Here is a 23086-nt window from a genome sequence, read left to right as displayed (position 1 = left end):
GGTTACCATCGGCGTCGAGGGGGCGATGAAGTACCTAGGACTCGTCCTCGACGGCCGGTGGAACTTCGTCGAACATTTCCGACGTTTGGGCCCCAAACTGGAGAAGACAGGTGCTGCCTTCAAGCGGCTCCTGCCCAACCTGGGAGGCCCAAACGCCCCCTGCCGTAAACTCTACGCGGGAGTCTTGCGGTCCATGGCCCTTTACGGGGCCCCGGTATGGGCACGTTCGGTACGGCCGCGAGCTGTACACTACCTGAACGTGCCCCAAAGGGTGATAGCCATTAGGCTAATCCGGGGGTACCGCACGATCTCCCGCGAAGCAGCTGGCCTACTAGCCGGACTACCACCGTGGGATCTGGAGGCGAGAGTCTTCTTGCGCCTGTACGACTGGCGCGAGGAGGCTCTGCGCCGGGGGGAAACCCCGTTGCCGCGACAAGTTGTCGCGCAGCGGGCAGAGCTCCGGCGGGATGTCATGGCGGCCTGGAGGGAGCGACTGTCGCAACCCAGTGCAGGGCACGCCACCATAGTGGCGGTAAGTCCCCTCTTTGAGGAGTGGCTTGGGAGGAGTCACGGCGCCCTCACGTACCGCATGACGCAGGTCCTCACCGGACACGGTTGTTTCGGGAGGTATCTGCATCGAATCGGTCGTGAGGAGGCGCCCGGGTGTCACCACTGTGCGGATAGCCCCGAGGACACGGTGGACCACACAGTCCAGGAGTGCCCTGCGTGGGAAGGGCACCGCCGGGTCCTCGTCGAGGCTGTGGGCGGCGGCGACCTCTCGCGTCCGGCCCTGGTTCAAGCCATGGTCCGGGGCGAAAGGGAATGGGATGCCGTCGCCTCCTTCTGCGAAGCAGTCATGCTCGAGAAGGAGGCGGCGGAACGTCAGAGAGTTCGCACCTCTCATCCCGGCCGCCGCGCTGGAGCAGGTAGACACCACGGGCGCCGGGTGTCGCGAGACGACTCCCGGCCACCGTAGGCGTGGGTCTGTGGGCGGTGAGTTCGGGTGGCTCATCGCTCATGTCTGTTCTTAGACAACAGACCCGTGTCGGCGGCGCGCGTTGTTCCACGCGCTCCTCAAAGAGATGTCAGCAACCCCAGAGGGGCCCAGCAGGGCCAAGGCCTGCCGGGGCTGCGGGTTGTTCGAAAGAGGTACCGCGGCCCTAGCACATAAGGCCTACGACGGAACACGACGGCTTTTAGTCAGTAAGAGTCTGACACTCCCTCACCGCTGCTAACCCACAGCGGGAGGGGTCATTTGATGATTTTTTACGTCGTTAAAAAAAAAAAAAAAAAAAAAGTAAAAAATGCATTGCTTTAATGTACTTGTGTTAAGTCTACGAGATCTTATGTTGTTATTCCACGACTTTGTTTTCGATTTCTGTCGTGGTTCACATTTATTCATCATTATTTGCCGAGCCTTTCCCAACAACCACCCACCCACCTAACATTGTATTGAGGTCTGCATTATATATTATATACACTTTTTGTTTTCAGCATTGTATTGGGGCCAGGGGCGCATCAATGTTTTACAAGGAGCGACAACATAAGATCTCGTAGACCGACCCCAACATTGTTGTTGGGGAAAGGCTAGGCTCAATATAATGCAGACCTCAATACCTACAATGTTAGGTGGGTGGGTGGTTGTTGGGAAAGGCTCGGCAAATAATGATGAATAAATGTGAACCACGACAGAAATCGAAAACAAAGTCGTTGAATAATAACATAAGATCTCGTAGATTTAACACAAGTACATTAAAGCAATGCATTTTTTACTGGAAATTGATCAAAATACGATATTTAAAGCATTTCCGGTTGATATTACCAATTACCGCAGATACCGTGATTTTAAACCCTTCGATATTAGGTACTTCGGTGTCACAAACTTTCGATATTCCGTACATCGGGATTCAGAACAATCGCAATCACGTACTTCGCTATAACAAACTTTCGATATTCCGTACATCGGTATCATGAACATTCGCAATTCAGTACTTCGATGTAGCGTACATTCTAAGTCACGTGCATCGATCTTGTGTACTTTATGGCTTCAGTACTTCGGCATTTTGAACTTCGAGATTCCGTGATACAGTCATAAATCTGGATAGTTTTTTGTAAATTGACGGCTATGTTTTTTAATTATCATCTCCGCTCATCAGAAATTCCAGAAAGAACACTGTCACTTTTTGACCCTAAATTTTACTCTTGTTCAGCAATCCCGCTTGCAAGTATCAAAACCTACTTACTAGTGATTACTATGTACTTAACTATCCAATGAATCATTATTACCTAGTTATCTGCTTACAGGTTGTAGGCAAGTAAAACAATGGCATGAACAAAAAGCCGGAAAATATTACCTAGGTAGGTACATATTACCTACGTACTAAACAATATACCTCCTCGTAAAATTACTGTAAGCACCCAAGCACAACTATCAACCTATTTAAACTACGGTATTATGTTTTGATTTGTCCGCCATCCCTGGAATGTTAGATAGCATCAATGGATGCACATCTGTATCGAAATAAAGATCGGAACGCCGAGTCCATGTCGTACTTTCAAATGAAACATGCAGTAAAATGCACATCTAAGATGGATTTGAGAATTATAGGTACCTAGATGTGTAAGATAAAATTCATAGATATTTTACGATTAACGAGTAGGAATTCATTTTGTGACTAATACATTAGGTGGGTAGATACCAACTATTAGATATATTACTCATTACTCTCTGGCTGTGCTCGCGGAAATACAGTGCAGTTTAATTTCGCATTTATAGCTTTAGTCAGTTAAATTGTTATTTAGTAACTATTTTATAAATTGTTTGATGTTAGATATCGAGCAGTCACGAATTAGTCAGCCTAGCTGTCTAAATCCTTCCATCGTCAGCGATACAAAAATATTTTTCAAATGTTAAATCGTGAGAAATTTCAATCCTTGAGAGCAAAAAATATACGAAACAATATCTCGAAGTTACTGGCATCGGCATTTATCATAAGTTGCCGGATACGGATGTTAAGGTTCCTAGTGTTCATTATATTGACCATTAGTGGGCGGTGATGAAAGAGGGTAGTTTGTCATTCCACGCCTCATTATAGAGCGAGATGACGCGCCCGATCTCAGGACCAATTTGAATATCAAAGCGCTCCCTTCACGCTAGATAAATTGCTATCAAAATATTCCAATAATAGGTATACGATGACTTTCAATAAGTTCACTCAATTCTATAGCGATCGATAAAATCGATATTGTTCCGTTCCGCTATAAAAAATCACTTTGCATAATATTCATACAGGATGTTTACGTAAAGAAAGGAGGTCATATTATTTAGTTTATTTTTTTCCTTTGGAAAGTTAGTATTCTTGAGTTTTGTATTACTACCTACCTCTCTACTGTATAGGTTACCCACATAAGATAGATAGGTACATACCTACATCATCATATAAAAAAACTGACTATTCTTCTGGCCATGCAACAGAACAAGACTACAAAAATGTAAATATTTTAAGAACCAACTTAATTTTTGGGTACCTAAAGAGTTTCACTGAAAACTAAATCAACCTGTAGGTACATGTATAACCCAACAGGTACCAAATGGTTATTACATTGAAAACGTTTTAATTTTCGACTAAATGATACAGGAATAAATATTAACGACGACAACATTGCAGGGGAAATGCAGTATATCGAAGGTAAATGATAACATTACGGGCTATTGACCCACTGATAAAGACATTGCATCGTGACAAATTTACGAATGAGCTTTGGATGAAAGATGTTTTCTGAGTCTACCAATTTAACGCTACATATTTATTTATCTGATAATTTAGAATGTTCAATAATCACATTGTGTGCTTTCGATGTATTTTAAGTCGTAGGTACCTAATTTAACAACACCTGTCTTAAAAATTCCAGTCACTGAAATGTAGCGAGGCAAAGCGGTCAAAATTGTTGTGTATTAACAGTTCCCAGCAGTTACGCATGCCACATCATCATGCCTCATTACTGGGGTCTTCAACCACAGGTTTCGTCAAAATATGCAACCCAAGCTTCCTGGTTTTGTTGCAAACTGCGGTTTTAACTCACACCTCGGAAACAAATTGACTTTGAAAATTGCTGTTGTCTCTGGTGAAGATAAAATCTGGGATGCCAGAGATGGTTTATAAAGCTACCTTCTTAATTTAATCCACTTTAATAAGCTTGACTATTCCATACCTAGGTAATTGTTGTCTTAAATAAAGAGTCGGGTGTTAAAATGAATTCAACGGCGATCTGAGCAGTGAAAGGAAAGGAATAACAAAGCTGGGCTAAGTGATCATTTCCTAGAGATTTCTATAAGCGTTGCTGTTTGTTTATTTTATTGCTCCATCTGATCTTCCACTTCCCTTTTACTTTAATATTGTTATTACCTATTTTCAAAATGTCGCGCGTCGTTTTGTTCGTAATGTTTTTCAAATGTTTAACGGTCGTTAACACTAGTAGTTTCCTGTCGCAAGTGCCCAGTAGCTTCTTACTTATTAGGTAGGCATAAAGCTAGGCATTTCTCGTAAATAATAATGGATTAACGCTTAATAACTATGGTTCTTCACGGATTACCTTCACTGGTAGTTATTGTGAAAAAAAATATTAATCAAAAGAATTCAACGGAACAATCACAAATTCCTTCTTTTCTAAACAATGTGCAATAACTGCAATAGCCAAGTCCGAGCGCCACATTGTTCAGTTCCTTCCAAAGTAAGAAGGTCACGTATGCACAATTGAGGTTAAAGTTCAAATTGCAATAAACTAAAAAAAGTCGTGCCATAACTTAAGGTCGTAGGTGATTTGTTGTGAACGATAAAGCAGAGCGTTCCCAACACCAAAACATTGATTGCAAACAGCAGTAGGTACAAGGTCGTTCAGACTAGTTGCACAATATTTGGGAACTTTTATCTAACATCTTCAATGTTGGTCGTCATTCAAATGTAACATGAATTATTTAGTTTCCCAAAATTATGCAACGGAACAAATTGAAATCGTTTTGAATCAACACAGACCCCCGCTGAGCACCTCGCAGTTCTGCCCTGCAATAAAAACGTAGAAATATTTTATTTTGGATCGAATATTGGTTGATACATTTCGTAACACGAAGTAAGTACACGCATGCATGAGTCGTAAAAGTAGGTATGTTAAAATATAAAATGCAAATGCAATGTAGATAGGAACAGAAATTCATGACAGTTACAGCGAACATAAATTAGGGCTTTTAGGTACTTATTATTTATTTTATTTAGTTAGTACCCTACTAAAGTGAAAAAAATAAAAAGGACCACATAGGCCCGTTATGAAACCAGCACAAAAATCTTCAGAAGCTGACACACTCTCGTCATAATTGACAAAAGATGTCCCCGTTACTCTACAAACAACTAATTGACTTCGAGGGCCGAGCCAAGGAATTGCACAGTCGTGTAAAAAAGAGGTGCTTGATAGGTTTCGCAAACAGGTGCTTCGGGGGGTTGGCAGGGCAATGATAAGTCGCATAACATATCACTGTATTAACGTCCCATCAGGCTATGAGAGTGAAGGAATAGTGAGTGCACCTGTGTCTGCGCAAATGCTTGTGCACTATAATATGTCCTGAGCAGTTGGCTAATCTCCTGACATGAGAACAGCCACCGTAGCCGATAGTCGGCTGGGAGGACATTACATCACTATAATATGTACCTACATCGCTCATGTAATATCTTCCTACCCAGACTGCCTGCTGAGACTGAAGCTACACATTCATGTAAAGTCTAATAACTTTATAAGCTGAATATAGATTGATGTCGATGAACGTGGCTCCGCTTCACCCGTAATCGGCGCCGCATTGACAATGACATTGATACCAATGATGACAAAGAACATCGTGATCCGTCTAATGCAAGAGAGCTGAACCTGCTCAACTGAAGTCAAGTGGCGTAATGAAAACTCTGAAAGAAAACTATAGATAAGATCTTTCTTACATAAGTAAGGGTAGGTATGCCTGGGTGTTCTCATAATATAGGTAACGTTGTAGTCTTGTAGTGCTGCTGTGTGAATTGCTAATGTTCCTTCCAATTATTCTGGGAATTAAAGACTGCACTCATCTACATAATTGTTATGTATTAGCTACCTAGGTACTTATTTATTAAACAGGACTTTTGGAAACTCCTAAATCGTCCTTTTATTAGTCTCCTGCACGTATATCCAACATAAGCCTGTAATTTCAGACTTAACCACATAGTCCATTTTGGATACTCCTGTGCCAGAAAAGTTAGCACTAATTAAGTACTCCACCTTATTTTCGTATTTAATCGTCTCCTTTACTTTAAACAGAAAATCTTAGGTATAGGCACAATGTCAGCGCATTTAATAGTCGAACAGTTTATCTTAATACAAATTACATAAAAGCACTTCTACCCGAGGAACATTTCGGTTTCAATACGGCAGATAACAAATCAGAATCGTGCCGGGTCCACATTAGCACGCAGCACGTTCCGGGCCGCACGGCATCTGATAGGTAATACACCAGCCGTAATGCGCTCCCTGGTACACTATTTCAAATGTTATTACAGTTGCCATGTTGTTCCTGCCGCGTAGACAGCTCATATCGTGCAGAGTAATCGCGAACCTCGCCCTACACCATCCGATATGGACCGCCCGATTCCTCGAAACTACTATTGCGTGAGACGGAAGCACTGATGCCAGTATAAACATTGTTTAAACCACGTTTGTGTAATCTTGAACTCCAATTCGCAACATAGACGGTACAAAATCAAGGAAATGACATATACTTAATAAGCCAAACATAATAGATATAAGTATGTAGCTCAATTTCATAGACCATAATGTCTCAATGCAAAACGAACAGTCGGTAAGCGGATTTGTTCATAAATTAAGCGCCACTTAATATGACAATTTACGAGCGTAGCGAACTTGGCTCCGACGCTACGTGTCTCGTGTCTGCAAAGCCGGAGGATCTGAAAGCTGACTAGGGATCAATTAGCTTTACTCCTAGTAAGGACATCTTTATGTGTCCGTCCCGGAGAGTTTTAACGGTGCCTTTTATATAAAGGACTCCACTACTACAGTAGAATTAAAATTAAATAAATTAACTGTTAAGTGTTAAAAACTTACTTTTATCAGGAACTAGGAGGTACCTAGGTATGTCTTACACCTTAACCTTTCACCTACTAAGAACTCAATAGGAAGGACTAGCACTCACAAATATAAACATTACCTATGTTCCAATCAATAAATCTTCTAATTGATTTACAGCCGCAATGCAATGCATTTGATGGTGAAACACATAATAAGTTGAAAGTATAACTACGAAGCTTATTACAATGAACAGCAATTTCTTCAACTACTGTAATGCGAGCGAAGCGAAGCAAAGCAAGTGCCAATAATAAATTAACAACAATCGTACCTAATAAACTTGGGTGGTCTAAGTACAACATTTGAATAGCTGGAATGGTATTTAACTATTACCTAGGTACATACCAAACTACTACAAAAAAGTTTGATTCAATTAAAAAAAACATTAAAGTTCCTGCATTAAAGTTAAACAGAGGCTCTTAGAAAAAAACAAATTATAAGGTTTAATATTCTAGAACATTTTTTTTATTATACCTTCTAGCCACACAATTTTGTTATTCCACGCAGGCGTAACTATCTCATCTCATACAAATTCAACCGCAAAACTATCTACCTACCTACCCATGGAGGCAAATAAACTAATTTTGAGGCAGCATCTTAGCTATGATTGTTGCATTATTTTCAGGTCCTAATAGGGGTGATGATAGGAAGGGATCTTAGCCATGCCCATTATACGGAGTAAATTCCTGTAATAACATTGCAATTTTACCGCCGGTCAGTGTCCCGTCAAGTGCATCGAGGACATTGAACTAGCTTATAAAATTATTTTTAACTTTTTATGATTGAGTTGTACAGAAAGAAAAGTGAAGATTCGCTAGTAAACATAGATTTTGTGTTCTGCTGGCGTTGCAGTACTGTCTTGAGCTTCTAATTTTACTAATCTAAACAAGTATGTATTTCAAGTATGATAAATAATAATATGTACAAGCACTAGAAACGAAAAGGCTTCACGAAGCATTCCGGAGTGCCCGGTGGGTCACATGAAAATCAATGGCTGGCTAACATTGACATATTCTAACGATAGACAAGAACATCCATACAAATAATTTACCCGCTTATGTCGTCTGTTGACATCTTGTTGACGTATTGTGACATGTAGTCATCCCCATTGATGTAAATTGCAGAAGTGACCTAATATTTTCGCTCGTATTTTGCCTACATTCTTCATTACTCAAAAAGTTTATATATAAGTGAATTCAAAATCATGTAATAAACTCTTTTGCAAAAAAAGCGGGCCCCTATGCCAAATCTTAGTTTTAAGGACTTTACGTGTAGGTATTTCAAAGGGTTTTAATGAATGTAGTATGTTTCTAGCATCAAAAGAGTTAGGCGAGCATGCGTGAGAGTTTACTCTAAATTTGAATTTTGTACAGTTGCTAAGAAATTGGTTAAACCTTGTTTTGGATTAATTGCTGCTTGCTAATTGGAGTTGTGATCGGCACTGCTTACTTTAAATTGGTTTTGTCGCAACCAAAGGTACCGATACTCTTCTAAATAGTGTTTATTTATGAAAAAGCGATATTTTAAAACACGTGGGTACAATATCTAAACAATAGAACGCTTTACACTAAAATATCGAAACTCTTAACATTGCCATCAATCATCAGTATAGCCCATTTAGAGCAGGTGAAAATTTTATCAAATACGCATAGTTTTTCAAAAATGTTATGATCTAACAAAAAAGTACATTAATCATTAATTAAAACTGCATTATCATTTTCCTGAAAATCACTTCAAAAACTTTTCAAAACACTGACGAACTTTCTGCCAGCCATTAGTCCAAAACAAGGTTTAACCAATTTCTTAGCAACTGTACAAAATTCAAATTTAGAATACACTCTCACGCATGCTCGGCTAGCCCTTTTGATGCTAGAAACATACTACAATCATTAAAACCCTTTGAAAAACACGTAAGGTCCTTAAAACTAAGATTTCGCATAGGTGCCCGTTTTTTTGGCAAAAGAGTGTATATGTATTAAAACCAGGAACTTATTTTTAAGGATTTTTTAATATTAATTACGATGTTTTTTTTCTTAAAAATATTAATCTTAGACTTGAAATGCACTTCCAATGTGATGCATGTTGGTTATTGGATGAAATATATGGATATCGATGTTTGTGAGAGGTATGGCTTACATGTCAGAACATATTTAGAGTTTTTAAGAATGTGGAGAAGCCCGCACCGGGATAAAATATAGCTGTATGTTTTCATTGATATTTACCTACTATCAGTTTTATGGCACATTTGTTTCTGCAGGATTTTCTTAATCTATAATAATTCAAGATGGCGGGAGACAAATTAATGTATATTTGTAAAATTGAATTATAAATGAAAAGTATGATATACAAACGCTGTAATAGCATGAACAGCGTGTAATTTTACTAACTTGACTCTCAAATAATTAATATGTGTAAGTTTATACTTTAATATGTTATTTTCTATTTTACAATTGTCGTTTCATAGATATCCATCTGACGCGGGTGTCAAAATCGCTCTGATTTGCTATTTTGGGCTATGCAAAGTCTGCAGTGCATTTCAGTGTGGCAAGCTTTTTGTTCGGAACGTTCTATCTAGTACAGTTATCGGCACGGATATCGAGCCATGACCTTCACCTGCGCAGAAGCGATTTACTGCCTTATTGCCTTATGCGTACGGGTGCGCAAAGCGATCCCCACTCTTCCGCCGAGAGCCCAATATCCGTGCCGGTATCTGTACGTAGTACATATATATCGATGCTGGCCAATGATTACCAGTCATAAAGGATATTTTAAAACTTTGAACGTATTTGCAGAACTATGCGAAACCACGTAACATTTACATATAATACGATTAAATTATACTACAGTTTATATTTTAATTGAATTAAATTAGTTGATAATTAACATCAATCTACATCTGTACCTACGCCCTACTGTACGCTGTCAAATGTCATTTGCTTTAAATGTCATTTTCATAGAACATTGACAGATCGCTGATCAGCTCCTTCAGCTCCTTCCTTGCCTGCTCAAAACAACCTCTGTAATCGAAAATAACTTAACTTATACTTCAATTAAACATGGGGAATTGGAAACTGGAAGTTGGAAGAATGGCTATGTATACATCTTTTCCCGTGGGACTATTTTTCTTCTTTAATCAACCAACATATTTCGAAGAATGGGTAACAAATACTAAGCGTCAAATCTTCCCACCAGAGAACATGAAAGACAGGGAAGCTATCCAGGAACTGATCAGAGAAATGAGAAAAAAGCAAATGGAAGCCTTAGACAAGGAATAAGTTGATATCAGTCCTAATACCTAAGTTTGTACATAAGTAACGCATTTGATGACTTGTTGACTATAATAGTAGTGGTTCAATAGTGTTCAGTTAATCTGTTAATAATATCATGTTTTATCCTGTAAAGATGTAGCTCCTAACAACACCACTCAAACAACATTGAACCACAAGTATATTATGAATGGCAAAATAGTGAAAGAAGGATACAGAACTGATAAAACACATTAGAAGATATTTTCCTCTTTATTAGATGTAATAATAACAAATAAACTTTATTAAAAAATTTAATCTATTTTCACTGTTTTATTTTTATGCAGGTAACTCAATACAATGCCCAATGTTGTAGAACACAATGAAGCATAGATTACATAAGAGACTCCATAGAACTCTCCTATCACTCCTGCAACCATAGGAGCAACTACTCCGGTCAATGACCGGACACTGTTTGAAGCACCAATGAGAGTTCCTCTGTGGTCTCCATGACTTCTCTTCAACACCATCTCTAATGTTACTAATCTACCAGTTGCATTACCAACAGCCATTGGTATCAACCAAAAAGTATAAAGAAAAACATTAAAAGATAATGCTAGACCTACTAAGGATACACTAGTGAGTAAAAATACATGAAAATTTCTTATGCTGTAGTCTTTGTCATGAATATAAAAGCTGTTTATGTAACCTATAAAATAGCTAGATATTGAACCTATTACACCTTGAAAGGATATTACGTAACCAATATATTTTGGTGAGAGCTCGTAAACTGTTTTTAAGTAAAGTGAATAATTTGAATAATATACACCCATTGCAAAGCTAATTAAAGCTTTAAACATAAATATATCCCAATATTTAGACCATTCTATGTAATACAACTGAACAAAAGATTGTTGAACACTAGAAAGAAGTGTTTTTAGTAAACTTGTTTGTGTTTCTTCCTTAGCTACATTCCTTTTCGGCTGCTTATCTACCTTTGGTAGAAAGTATACCAAACCTGAAACAATGTTATCGTGTTAATCACTATGAACTATGGTACCTAAAATGCTTGTTCCAAAAAGTACTCTATTTATTGTAATAAGATTAATACCAGATGAAGTAAGGGACATTTTGTTTAAAATAAGTTTGGAATTGTATTATCCTGTTCTACCAATTTGATGAACTAGAAATCTTAAAAAAATATGTTTGAAACTGGAGATTAATATTTTATTTTTGTTCTCCTAAATACTTTGGTTTTACACTATTTTACATGTATTTCCAATATCAGTTATAACAACACATTGAATACTATGGTTTCTTACCAGAGTTGGCAGCAAAACCAATACCAACAATAATGGCAATTAACATGAATCCATTGTTTGGGTCATGCTCAGCTATATGACCACCAATCATTGGACCCAAAGTGATACCAGCTCCAGATATGGCTGCCATCTTCCCATATATTTCACCTTGCTTCCGTTCATTCTTTTCGTAATCAGGAACCAAAGCTTTGGTCAACATTTGGGTTTGTTTGAACAGACCTGCAAGTTTTTGATTATTGTGATTATTCAATTATTTCCTAACATTTGTTGATGCTGTGGGTGAAACCCAAGCAATGGCCTCAACCAAGATATGAGAAATAACTGTTTCCTGAGACCTAAAATGCTATGTAATTAAATGTCATTTTCTTTTTTCAATTATGTTAACAGAAAGCAAAATTAATAATTTGTACAGTTCATAGACACTTGTGATGGAGAGATTTTGGTCCAAGAATACAAACTCGTGAAATAGAGCATGTTAGACATGCACTATTCTGTGGGAAAGAAAGGTGATATTTTAATGTATATATGAATGTTAACAAATATTTTTTCAGATGTACCTAACACTGCTCTTATCAATAATATGACCAATATTGAACTGGTGAGTCCAAGCACAGTGTATGCTATACCACACACAAGCAGAGTCAATATCAAAATAGTTTTCCGCCCCTTCAGGTCACTCAAACTGCCCTGAAAATGTTTCATAATTATAAAGAGATGCCAAATAAACTCAATTTATGGTAACATGTACTTATTCTAAGAGTACTTACGATAAGCGGCCCGGAACCAAGCTGAAACCCAGCATAGATTGATCCAAGCAATCCCACATACAAATGATTACCTCCCATGTCGCGTACATGGCTGGCTACTAAGGGCACAATGAGTCCCACTGCCAACAGATCCTGAAAGCAAACCAGACTTTGTGTCCGCATTACTCAAATAAAAATAAACTAGATAGTAATTTAAGTAAGTTAGGTAAACACTAACCAAAAAAGCAACCGCTTGAAGTAAATAAATCGCGAATGACATTGTGGATTGTTTTTTATATCCTGTACCACATAATAGCACGTGTGTAGCACCTTGTTAAAAAATGTTTTAATGGTAGGCGGATTTTTTATTTATTTAATATATAGGTAGGTACTATATTAGAGTGAGATCGAGTATGACGAGATAAACACAGCGTATTTTGACATTGACTTCAGCAAACATTATGACAAATAGATCAATCGCGCCAGCATTTTCAATTCAACAGCTGATCGAAAATGACATTGACAGTTAATTTTCATTATGGAAAATATATTTTTGTAAATAAATCATAATTTTCTTATAACTATTAAATAACTTGACCGTAAATTCGAAGCTTAATTTATTGAGATAGCACTTCCGTTTTCCTCCTATTTCCCTTCTCTTTCTACCCTATATGTCTGTCTCTTTCGCTCTTCCCCTCTTTTGACTAGCTTCACCACCTGGCAGGGCGCATCGCGCTCGGCGCGAGAGCCTCTTGCTCATTGGCGTTCTGTTATCCTCCGGATAAGGTTCGCTCGCGAACAGAGTCACATTTCCCTATTTTATTTATTAATTTTTAGAAATTCATATTCGAATTTCGTTCGAGTAGCAGTTAAACAGTGAACATCATCCACGTGAGTGTTTATCTTTATTATTTTTTAACAGTTTTACTGTTCGTTTGTAATCTACCCTTTATTTTTTGATAATTCACACTGGACTTATTTTTAATTTTAATGATTACCAGTGTTGTTTTACCCGCTTAGCGTTGCTAAATTGAACCTTTTTGCTTACGTCCTTTTCATTTCATTGGTATTAGGATGGATAATAAGGCCGTACACTCCGAAATCACCGGTGACGCGTCAGCGGAACCGAGAACATCTCGTCATAGATCAAGTAGCAGCTCATCGAGTGTTTCTAGTACCTCTTCGTCCACGAGTAGTTCGAATAGTTCGACAAACCGTAAAAGAAAACGTTCTAGGCGCCATAGACATAAAAAGTCAAAACGTTCCCGACGGTCGAATCATGATCATTTATACGATAAATTATCCAGAGAAGTAGGTGAACTTCGTAACCTTCTAACCCAGAATAATAATAATATCAATATCACTTCTCCAGTTAATTTTTGTAACGAATCTTGTATTGACCTGAATGAGAGCCGTGAATTATTTTTAGATAATAGAGATATTGTAGGTAGTCCAAGTAAAACCACGCAAGATGCGTTGTTTGAATTCGATATTCAAACTAAGCTAAAGGAACCGTCTGTAGCTAAAGCTCCTTCTGAGTTCTTGGAGACTCTTAACAGTATCCAACATTTTGGTAATAGCAATTGGTGTGAAGTTCGTTATGCTGATACACAGAAAATTTATAGTCATACCCCAGGTTTCGTAGAATTAGAAATTAATGACGAAATAAAAGCTTTTGAGACATCGAGACAGTTAGCTCAAATAGATAGGGCGTTCGCTGCGCAAACCTTTTGTTTATTAAAATTTAAAGAGGCTCTGCAGGGAACCATAAAAAATTTCTTAGCATGGGCAAAAGATGAACAACATTTGAGCTTTGATAAATTACAAGAAAAGATTGTTGAAGTGTTTTCAAGTGGTGAAGTACATAAAGTCTCATCTGATTTATTACAATTATTATGTGGTCATAGAGCCGAAATTATCCAACTGAGACGTGACAATATCACCAAATGCATTCGAGACCCGCTTATAAAATCAGCTATACGGAAAATTCCACCATCTTGCCAGAACCTCTTCGATGCCGATTCTTTTACGGCTGCACTTGAAAAGGCTGGTGGAGTTAAGAAAGCATTTTTTAACCCCGTTAATGTTCAAAAGAACACCAACCTTGCGCAAGCAGGTCTTAGCCGAGCTACGCCAAGCAACCGCCCACCGCAAGGTGCGCACTGCTGTAATGGATATTCACGAGTTGACATAGACCAGCCAAAGTGCACAGCTCCTCCGAGAGGCAGCTACCCACAATATCCTCAGGGATTTCACGGTCATGGAAAGGCTAATTATAACGGGACATCCAATGTCCGAGGTCCCTTTCGTGCACGGAATGGGCCCCAACCTCGAGCAGCCAATGGCCAATCAAGAAGCAATACAAACCGCAATGGTGCAGCTGGAACCTCAAAAAAATGAAAGGTTTGATAAAAAACGTAGATATTGACATGAGGCAGATGGACACCGAGTTCAAAGCCGGACAGTTATCTCTTTTTGTCCAACATTGGGAGAACTTGAGAGCTCCAAATTACGTGATCAAAATAATAAAAGGGTATCGAATACCTTTCCAACACAAGCCCCCACTAATATTACCAAAGGTAAAACGCAGTGCCATGATGATTCCTGTTTCGAACGCTATGTCAGATCTCATAAAACAAATGAAAAGGCAGGGCGTCCTCGAAGTTGTGGATTTATCTCCGAGCTTCCTCTCAACAATGTTTTTAGTACCGAAAAGCGACGGGTCCGCCCGTCCAATTTTCAACTTGAAAGCATTAAACAAGTTTGTCCTCACAGATCGGTTCAAACTTATAAACCTCTTTCGGATACCGGAGTTCTTACAGCCTCGGGATTGGCTTTGCAAAATAGATCTTTCCCAGGCCTATTTTCACTTAATGATTGCAAAATCTCACAGAAGGTTTCTCCGACTTGTTTACAACGGAGAATTACTGCAAATGACTTGCCTACCATTCGGACTCAGTACAGCTCCAAAGGTTTTTGCATCCCTGACCAATTGGATTGCCCAATCCTTACGAGAACAAGGCATTCGCGTCGTTGTTTATTTAGACGATTTCTTAATTGCCCACCAGAACATGGACACTCTCAAAACACATGTACAGTTGACATTAGAAAGATTGCAGTACCTCGGTTGGCAGATAAATTTCCCAAAATCCCAACTCACCCCTCAAAGGAAATTGGTTTATCTGGGGATTCATTGGGATCCCTGGAGCAATCTGAAACGACTTCCACCAGAAAAGTGTCAAAGCTTAGAGACAAAAGTGTCAAAATCTCTAAGAGACAACAGGATAAGTTTAAGGAATCTTCAGAGTCTCGTAGGACTGTTAAATTTTGCCAGCTTCGCAGTCCCGAATGGCAGGCTCAACTATCGGAGTTTGTTAGAATTCCTGAATTCAATTCCGAAATCGTCCAAAAATCTACATGTCGTACCGATAGAGGCGCAAGCAGATCTGGAGTGGTGGCTACAGAATTGCCGGACTCCATCCCCAATCCACATATCTCCACCGAGCCACTTTCTGACAACAGATGCGTCCGACCTAGCTTGGGGAGCACAGTTAGACAGTTTATCCCTATCAGGTCCATGGAACGAAGGGGAGGTTTTGTTGCATTGCAACCAAAAAGAAATGTTGGCTATCCTGAGAGTCCTACAAGACCATCATCAGCTCCTACAACGCTCTACAGTTCTAGTACAATCCGACAACAAGACGGTAGTTGCGTATCTGCGCAACGAGGGGGGGACGATATCGAAACCTCTAATGAATATTACAAAAGACGTATTCAAAGTGCTGAAACAATACGCAATAGTCTTGAAGGTTTTTCATCTACCGGGCAGATACAACATCGTTGCCGATCGCCTGTCTCGGCGACGCAGCGTCGTAGAGTGGCATTTAGTACCTCCTTGCACACAAAAGATTTTTCGGAAATTCGGCATCCCTGTCGTAGATTTATTTGCGTCAGCAACAGCACATGTAGTTGCCAATTATGTGTCGTTAGACTTGAACGACCAGCAAGCAATGCATCACGACGCGTTTTCGATGGACTGGAATTTTCACCTGGCGTGGATATTCCCACCACCTTGCCTTATTCCGAGAGTCTTGACGCATCTCAACCAAGCGACCGGCGTTTATCTCCTGGTCGTACCACGATGGGATCGAGTATTCTGGAGAGGGGATCTGAAAGCACGAGCAATAGAAGCCCCGTTCACCATTCGGAATCTCAGTCAATCCCTAATAGATACATCCACGGGCCTCCCACCTCCCAAAATCCAAGACATAACCCTGGAAGTATGGAAATGTGGGGGTGGAATCAAAACCTGACAAATTGGAACCCCAATCAAATCAGTTTGTTAAGATCGTCTTGGCGGGATTCAACTCTTAAGACTTATAAAGTTGCATGGTCAAGATGGCTTAAATGGACTGAGGAACATGAGGTTAGTTCCACTAATCCAGAAGGTTCGGAAGTGGCAAGGTTTTTGGCAGATTTATACTTAGTCCAAAAATTTTCATACAGGACTATTCTCTTATATAAGTCTGTAGTCACTACTTTATGTAATGCTAATTCAAATGTTAATTTAAGTTCACACACCATAATCAAACACGTTCTTAAATCAATTGCCCTCAAACAACCTATAACAAACAAACCACCTATTTGGAATATTGATAATCTTTTGTCGTTTTTAAAAAATTGTAGTGTTGACTCGGACAATATTTTTGCTACATCCAGGCATACGGCAGCATTACTACTTCTGTCTTCTGGTAGGCGAATACACGATTTGACCCTGCTCAGGGTGGACCCAGAACATTGTATTATGTCTAGTGATAACATAATTTTCTGGCCAGCCTTTGGATCTAAAACCGATTCAGCTACGTATAGACAGTCAGGTTGGAAATTGATAAGAAACTCGACTGACAGGAATCTCGACCCTGTGTACTGGATACAAAGAAATATTGATATCCTTAAAGATAGGCGAAAATTAGCTAAATGTAATAATTTGTTTATAAATATTAGAGGCAAAGCAAAACCTGCTTCACGAGCTGTAATAGCAGGTTGGATCAGAACACTTTTACTAGAAGCTAATATAATAGCAACTCCTGGTAGTTTCCGATCCGCGGTTGCATCTAAAAGCTGGTCTGAGAATCTTCCTATAGATACCATTTTGGCTAGGGGTAACTGGAGAACTCAGAATACTTTTACAAAATTCTATCAACGTCAAGTTATGCCAGCAACATCTAACCAATCAAGTAATATTACTAACCTATTTAATCCTGTTGATTAATTGTATTGTGATTAATTTATATCAACACTTATCAGAAGTTAATGTTATTTTTATTTCTTAAATGTGAATAAAGTAATTTTCCTATTATACATACTTTTATTTAAGGAGTTAAAAGTACTTATTAAAGTATCTTACCGTCAATACTTTTAGGTATATTCATATGTAACCTTTCCATTCTGTATACTTACATGCTGATTCGTATTATTATCATAGTAATTATTTTTTAAACTCCCTCACATTGGCGTTCTTCACCACCAGGCGATAACAAACACGTCTCAATAAATTAAGCTTCGAATTTACGGTCAAGTTATTTAATAGAAGCGTTTTTCCCTGAAATAAAACGCATATTAAATTACTTACCTAAATTCGAAGCTTAATATAATTCCTGCCTGTTGAATTTCAACGCAATGAGCAAGAGGCTCTCGCGCCGAGCGCGATGCGCCCTGCCAGGTGGTGAAGCTAGTCAAAAGAGGGGAAGAGCGAAAGAGACAGACATATAGGGTAGAAAGAGAAGGGAAATAGGAGGAAAACGGAAGTGCTATCTCAATAAATTAAGCTTCGAATTTAGGTAAGTAATTTAATATGCGTTTTATTTCAGGGAAAAACGCTTCTATTGTGAAAGTTTTGCAGTCACCGTTCAAGAAAACCATAGAAACCGCACTCAAAAATTATATTAACTTCAAAACCATGAGCACGACAAGGTTGTCAGTAAGTACCGCAGAAATAAACAGCACATCCAATGATACGCATTTAGTGTTTCAATAATTTTGAAGATGCTATTACGTATAAACTTCCATAACACTAGCCAGAGATATGAGAAAATATACTAAAGATTTATAGACTAAACAGCATCGATAAAAACTTATAGCCAACATAACCTTACAGTGTTCAGTACAAACCTGGAAATGGTGTTATATCACCCATCAATACCCAAAAAGTGTGTACTGCTATTGATGCTTAATGTACAGTGGCACCCATTAAAAAGTATTATTGTACCTTTAGGTCTTGCAAACATTCAAGAAACTTCACAGAACAAGGATGAAGGTATTCGCTGGGGATGACAGAGCACTAACTGCTGGAAGATTAAAAATAAATGAAGAGTTCCAGAAAAACAAACATGTTACCAATGAGGATGCTATTAAAGCTGTACGTTTTTATTCTATTTAATTTCATATTTAAATTATTAGTTTATTGCCTATGTTATGTAGGTATTGCTTTTATGTGTACAGATGGTCAAACTAGCTGAGGATGTCGAAAAGGAACTTCGAACTCAAGTTATACAAGCTCGAGAAGTGAAGCCTGGTGTCTTTGGTATGTCTTATACCTAATACTGAAGTAAATTATAGTAAATCTAGTCATAAACTTATTTGAGTTCTAAAAATGCAGTACTTTAATGTAACTTTATTTTCCAGTGGCTAAAATAACTGAAGACACTGCAAAGTTTGAAAATATCCCCTATGATGATAACGCAGTATTAGAAGATGGAACAGTTGCTGGGAACAGGCCATGTTGTCAAGATAAAGCTAAAAATAACTAAAGATTCTAATAGACGTTGGTAATGACGCACTGGACAAGATATAATCTTTGAATCATTATTTGAGAATAAGCTTAAAAAACTTTTTGTTAACTAGTTTTAGGTCTGCTATCTTTTGTTTATTCATAATTTATAAGAGAAGCACTTTTTGGAATTCTTATCTTTATTTATTTTATGAAGTAATTGGCATAAAAGGACATTGGGCAGATTGGTATACCCCACCAATAGCGATGTCATACATATCATTGGATAGGCCTTTTTATGTAGAACAACATTTACTATGACAGCTTTGCTGAAATGTTTGTCCGTTCTGAGATATAGATCAAAAATTGTGCAAAAGTTAAACTAAAGTTAACTTAATAATCTATTGATATCTCAAGTTTTTAGAGGAAAAACTACGTTCCACTAAGTGAAAGTCTCCTGAGTCCTACCTGCTGTGCCCGTTAGGGTCCATAATTGTTACTATTATTTAGCATTTCAACCTTATACTGTACCAACTAGATATTGGGCATGATGATAAACCCCACCAATAACAAAGTCATACATATCGATGGATAGGTCTTTTTAACTGGAACAACATTTACTATGACAGCTTTGTTCTATTGTTTGTCCGTTCTGAGATATAGATAAAATACTCAGTTTTTGATCTATATCTCAGAACGGACAAACATTTCAGCAAAGCTTTCATAGTAAATGTTGTTCTACATAAAAAGGCCTATCCAATTATATGTATGACATCGCTATTGGTGGGGTATACCAGGTCCCATATATTTGTGCCCATTGTCCTTTGTAATGCTGTAATTTAATTATCTAGATAAGCTTTAGAAAACATGTGTCATTGTAATTAATTAAGTTTTAAAACAGTAGTTGATAGGTACTGAATACATGGTTTCACATAACATGAATATTTCATTTTTTTGTCATCAGTTATGTCTTGTTAATAACTATCATATTTCATGCGTACAGAGTGAGTGAGAAGTTTGACCGAAAAGCTTTATTTTTTTAAAATTTTATCCATCAATACTTTTTGTAGCAGGGAAAACCCTAATGCCCATCTGCTGTAGTTAAAAGATTCAATCCCAGTCGATTTTTTAATCCCGGGATTATCAACAGTTAGTCTCGGGATTGTATTTCTTTAAACTACGCCCTTATAAAATAGTTCAATAAATTATTGCTTAGTTCGTTTATTATATCCCTATGTCCCTTTTTACGCTTAAATCTTCAAAAATACGCAACCGATTTTCATGCAGTTTTTTGTAATAGATAGACTAATTAAATTGGAACATTTATATGTACCTACAACTAGCGACTCACTCCGGCTTCGCACCGAATAACAGTATTTCCCTACTATTTAATGTATGGTATTATACATATAAATCTTCCTCTTTAATCACTCTACCTATTAAGAGAAAACACATGGAAATCGGTTGCGTAGTTTTAAAAATTTAACCATACATAGGGACAGAAAAAGCGACTTTGTTTTATACTATGTAGTGATAACTATAACATACTAATAATGGGGAAATACTGTTATCTATAAGTGTGCGAAGCTGGACTGGGTCGCTAAATAAAAATTTTCAAAAGAGATCAATGTTAATAGGACTCATATTTTAAATCACATACACCTGAAACTATAATTTCCATATTAAATAAATATTTATTTTAATATTTAAGCCGCGAAAATAAAACTTTTATATCATTTTTATTGACTTATATAAAAATGTATAAGTCCCGAAAATCCCGGGATTCATTTAATTAAATCCCGAAAATTTCGGGACTGAAAATATTATGGGGATCCCGAAGACCGGGATCGCATCCTGTAGCTGTAATAGAAAGCCCATAACAGGTTTCAATGTGATACTTAACTGCAAGCTGAGCTTTATCATAAGCTAATAAAGAATTGAGTATTTTAAATATCATAATTTAAGTTCTCAACGCTGACGGTTTTTTTAAGTTATTTTCCTAGCTGAGATGCCATCAAGGCGCTAATCTTTGCAGATTATTTGTTTTTATAAGAATGTTTTCTTGTGACATTTTTTCATTTTGGAGCGGAATCAATTTGTTTTTGTGTTAGTTTTAAATTATTTACAGTTATTTTAAAGTAATAACTAGTTAGTAGTTTGTATTTTATTTCATAATTTGTAAAGATTTATAATTAATTATAGATAGTAGAAAGACTGGCAATTTTGAAAGTCCATTCATGTTACTGTTTATCAAAATGAAGATTTGGCACAAAGGCTAGAGGGCCATGCCATTAAAAATTAAAAAAAAAAAAAAAAAAACATGTTACTGTCACTACTGTCAACCGTCACCCTTGTCACAACTCACAAGCAGCTGTCTATCAGGTCGAGTGTGACTGCGATTGGAGTAAATTTGCAAAAATTTGCTTTGGAATTTTAGCTAAAAAAACACAATGTTAACTAGAACATTGGTTTCTAGAGCTCTTCTTCTTCGAACCCTTAAAAATGCTGCTGATAACGTAAAGCAAGCTAAAAGGAATGCTGGCCATGGGTATGTCGGTTGTTATGTCATTGGATAGATTCATGAGCATTTTTTTCATGTGAGCAGAGTTTGTGTCTTAAAACAAATCTTTCTACAGTGTTGAAAACTCTTTGAGACGTGCATTAATGGGATTAAATGATCCGCTGATACATGAATAACAAAACAATGTTGGTAAACTCTGTGACAACCTCCTCAGTGTCTCATAAGCATGCATGTTTGATATTAATAAAGGATGATATTTCTTACGCTGGTGTTATACTTTCAGGGTTTGGAGTTACCGTGTACCACCACCACTGCCCTCTAAGAAAGCTATATTGCTAGCTGAGGGTCTTGGAGCCTTTGCCTGGTGGTGGATCTTTTGGCATATCATCACAGAACCTGATCACATTCTGGTTAATAAATAATATTTTTTTTAACACATTTGAATTGTTATAAAAAATATATTCAAATATCGTAATTTTCATCAAAAACTCATTGTAATTTTAACAAGAAGATATACTGCATATTTGTTAATTATACATATTCCTTCAAGATATTATTGGCCAGACTGAAAACTAACATACACATACATTGCATTTAATTTTAAGGCGCTGACAGTCCAAATTGGTTTGTCTCAAACAATTTTTTTGGCCAAGTCTGTATAGTTTTTGATGGCGAAAAAAATATACATATATTAATTCAAATTTCCAAACACGTTTTCGAAAAGCTTTCTTGACATAAAAAAAAATGTAAAATTACCTCTTAAAATGATCTTCCAACAAAAATATCTGTAGTATTTATCAACATTACATTTATAAAATTTGTAACAGTAACAAGTCCATATGTAAATACAGAACTTTTTATTTTTGACTACTTAACTCATTTTAAAGCTATTAATTACTTAAATAAATACATACGTAAATATGTACAAGAGTGTTTTGGGTGCTGTCAGCCTCTTAAAAAGCAACAAATAGTTAAATGGACCAGTCTAACTTTAAACTCTTCTCTATTTTCAGGGAGAATTTAAATACATTGATCCAAGCACCTACACTGATGCAGAACTTGGCATCCCACCTGACTCTGAAGGACCTTTGAAGAAATGAACTGGAATTTTAGTTGATTTGTAGATACTTTTAATTTATGATGTTCAATAAAAATAATGAGTAAATAATAAGTTGGTTTATCTTGTGTTCTATGGAGGTAATTTTGTAAGGTTATCTGAAATGACGTACATACTCTAATTTGGATTTCTACTTCTGCTTATTATAAGCAATTTTCAAGCAGTATTGAAACTGTAAAGCTGTTTATTTGAAAAAAAATATGACCAGTTT

The 23086-nt window shown here is 37.5% G+C and overlaps 4 protein-coding genes across 4 annotated transcripts; 3 read left to right on the top strand and 1 right to left on the bottom strand.

Annotated features, from left to right (window-relative positions):
• Positions 1-10110: 10110 nt before the first annotated feature.
• Positions 10111-10683, top strand: LOC124631808 (protein PET100 homolog, mitochondrial). Its single transcript, XM_047166417.1, has one exon. The coding sequence runs from the start codon at positions 10212-10214 to the stop codon at positions 10428-10430; it is 219 nt and encodes a 72-aa protein (XP_047022373.1). The 5' UTR covers positions 10111-10211; the 3' UTR covers positions 10431-10683.
• LOC124631806 (major facilitator superfamily domain-containing protein 9-like) lies at positions 10655-12879 on the bottom strand. The gene is made up of 5 exons (XM_047166415.1): positions 12707-12879; positions 12490-12621; positions 12280-12409; positions 11723-11941; positions 10655-11418 (listed from the first exon to the last, which is right to left on the bottom strand). Exons 1-5 carry the CDS (start codon positions 12746-12748, stop codon positions 10715-10717), a joined length of 1227 nt encoding a protein of 408 aa, XP_047022371.1. The 5' UTR covers positions 12749-12879; the 3' UTR covers positions 10655-10714.
• A 25-nt stretch (positions 12880-12904) lies between these two features.
• Positions 12905-19311, top strand: LOC124631807 (complex III assembly factor LYRM7). The gene is made up of 5 exons (XM_047166416.1): positions 12905-13049; positions 18351-18448; positions 18743-18886; positions 18970-19051; positions 19153-19311. The coding sequence occupies exons 2-5, from the start codon at positions 18428-18430 to the stop codon at positions 19275-19277; spliced, it is 372 nt and encodes a 123-aa protein (XP_047022372.1). The 5' UTR covers positions 12905-13049; positions 18351-18427; the 3' UTR covers positions 19278-19311.
• Positions 19312-21586: 2275 nt separating this feature from the next.
• LOC124631791 (NADH dehydrogenase [ubiquinone] 1 beta subcomplex subunit 2, mitochondrial-like) lies at positions 21587-22926 on the top strand. Its single transcript, XM_047166397.1, has 3 exons — positions 21587-21785; positions 22042-22168; positions 22772-22926. Exons 1-3 carry the CDS (start codon positions 21688-21690, stop codon positions 22856-22858), a joined length of 312 nt encoding a protein of 103 aa, XP_047022353.1. The 5' UTR covers positions 21587-21687; the 3' UTR covers positions 22859-22926.
• Positions 22927-23086: the final 160 nt, after the last annotated feature.

This window comes from Helicoverpa zea, chromosome 7, assembly GCF_022581195.2.
Source record: "Helicoverpa zea isolate HzStark_Cry1AcR chromosome 7, ilHelZeax1.1, whole genome shotgun sequence".
Lineage (NCBI taxonomy): Eukaryota > Metazoa > Arthropoda > Insecta > Lepidoptera > Noctuidae > Helicoverpa > Helicoverpa zea.
Note: the sequence above shows the minus strand (reverse complement) of the source record. Positions and strands in the feature narration are given on the sequence as shown.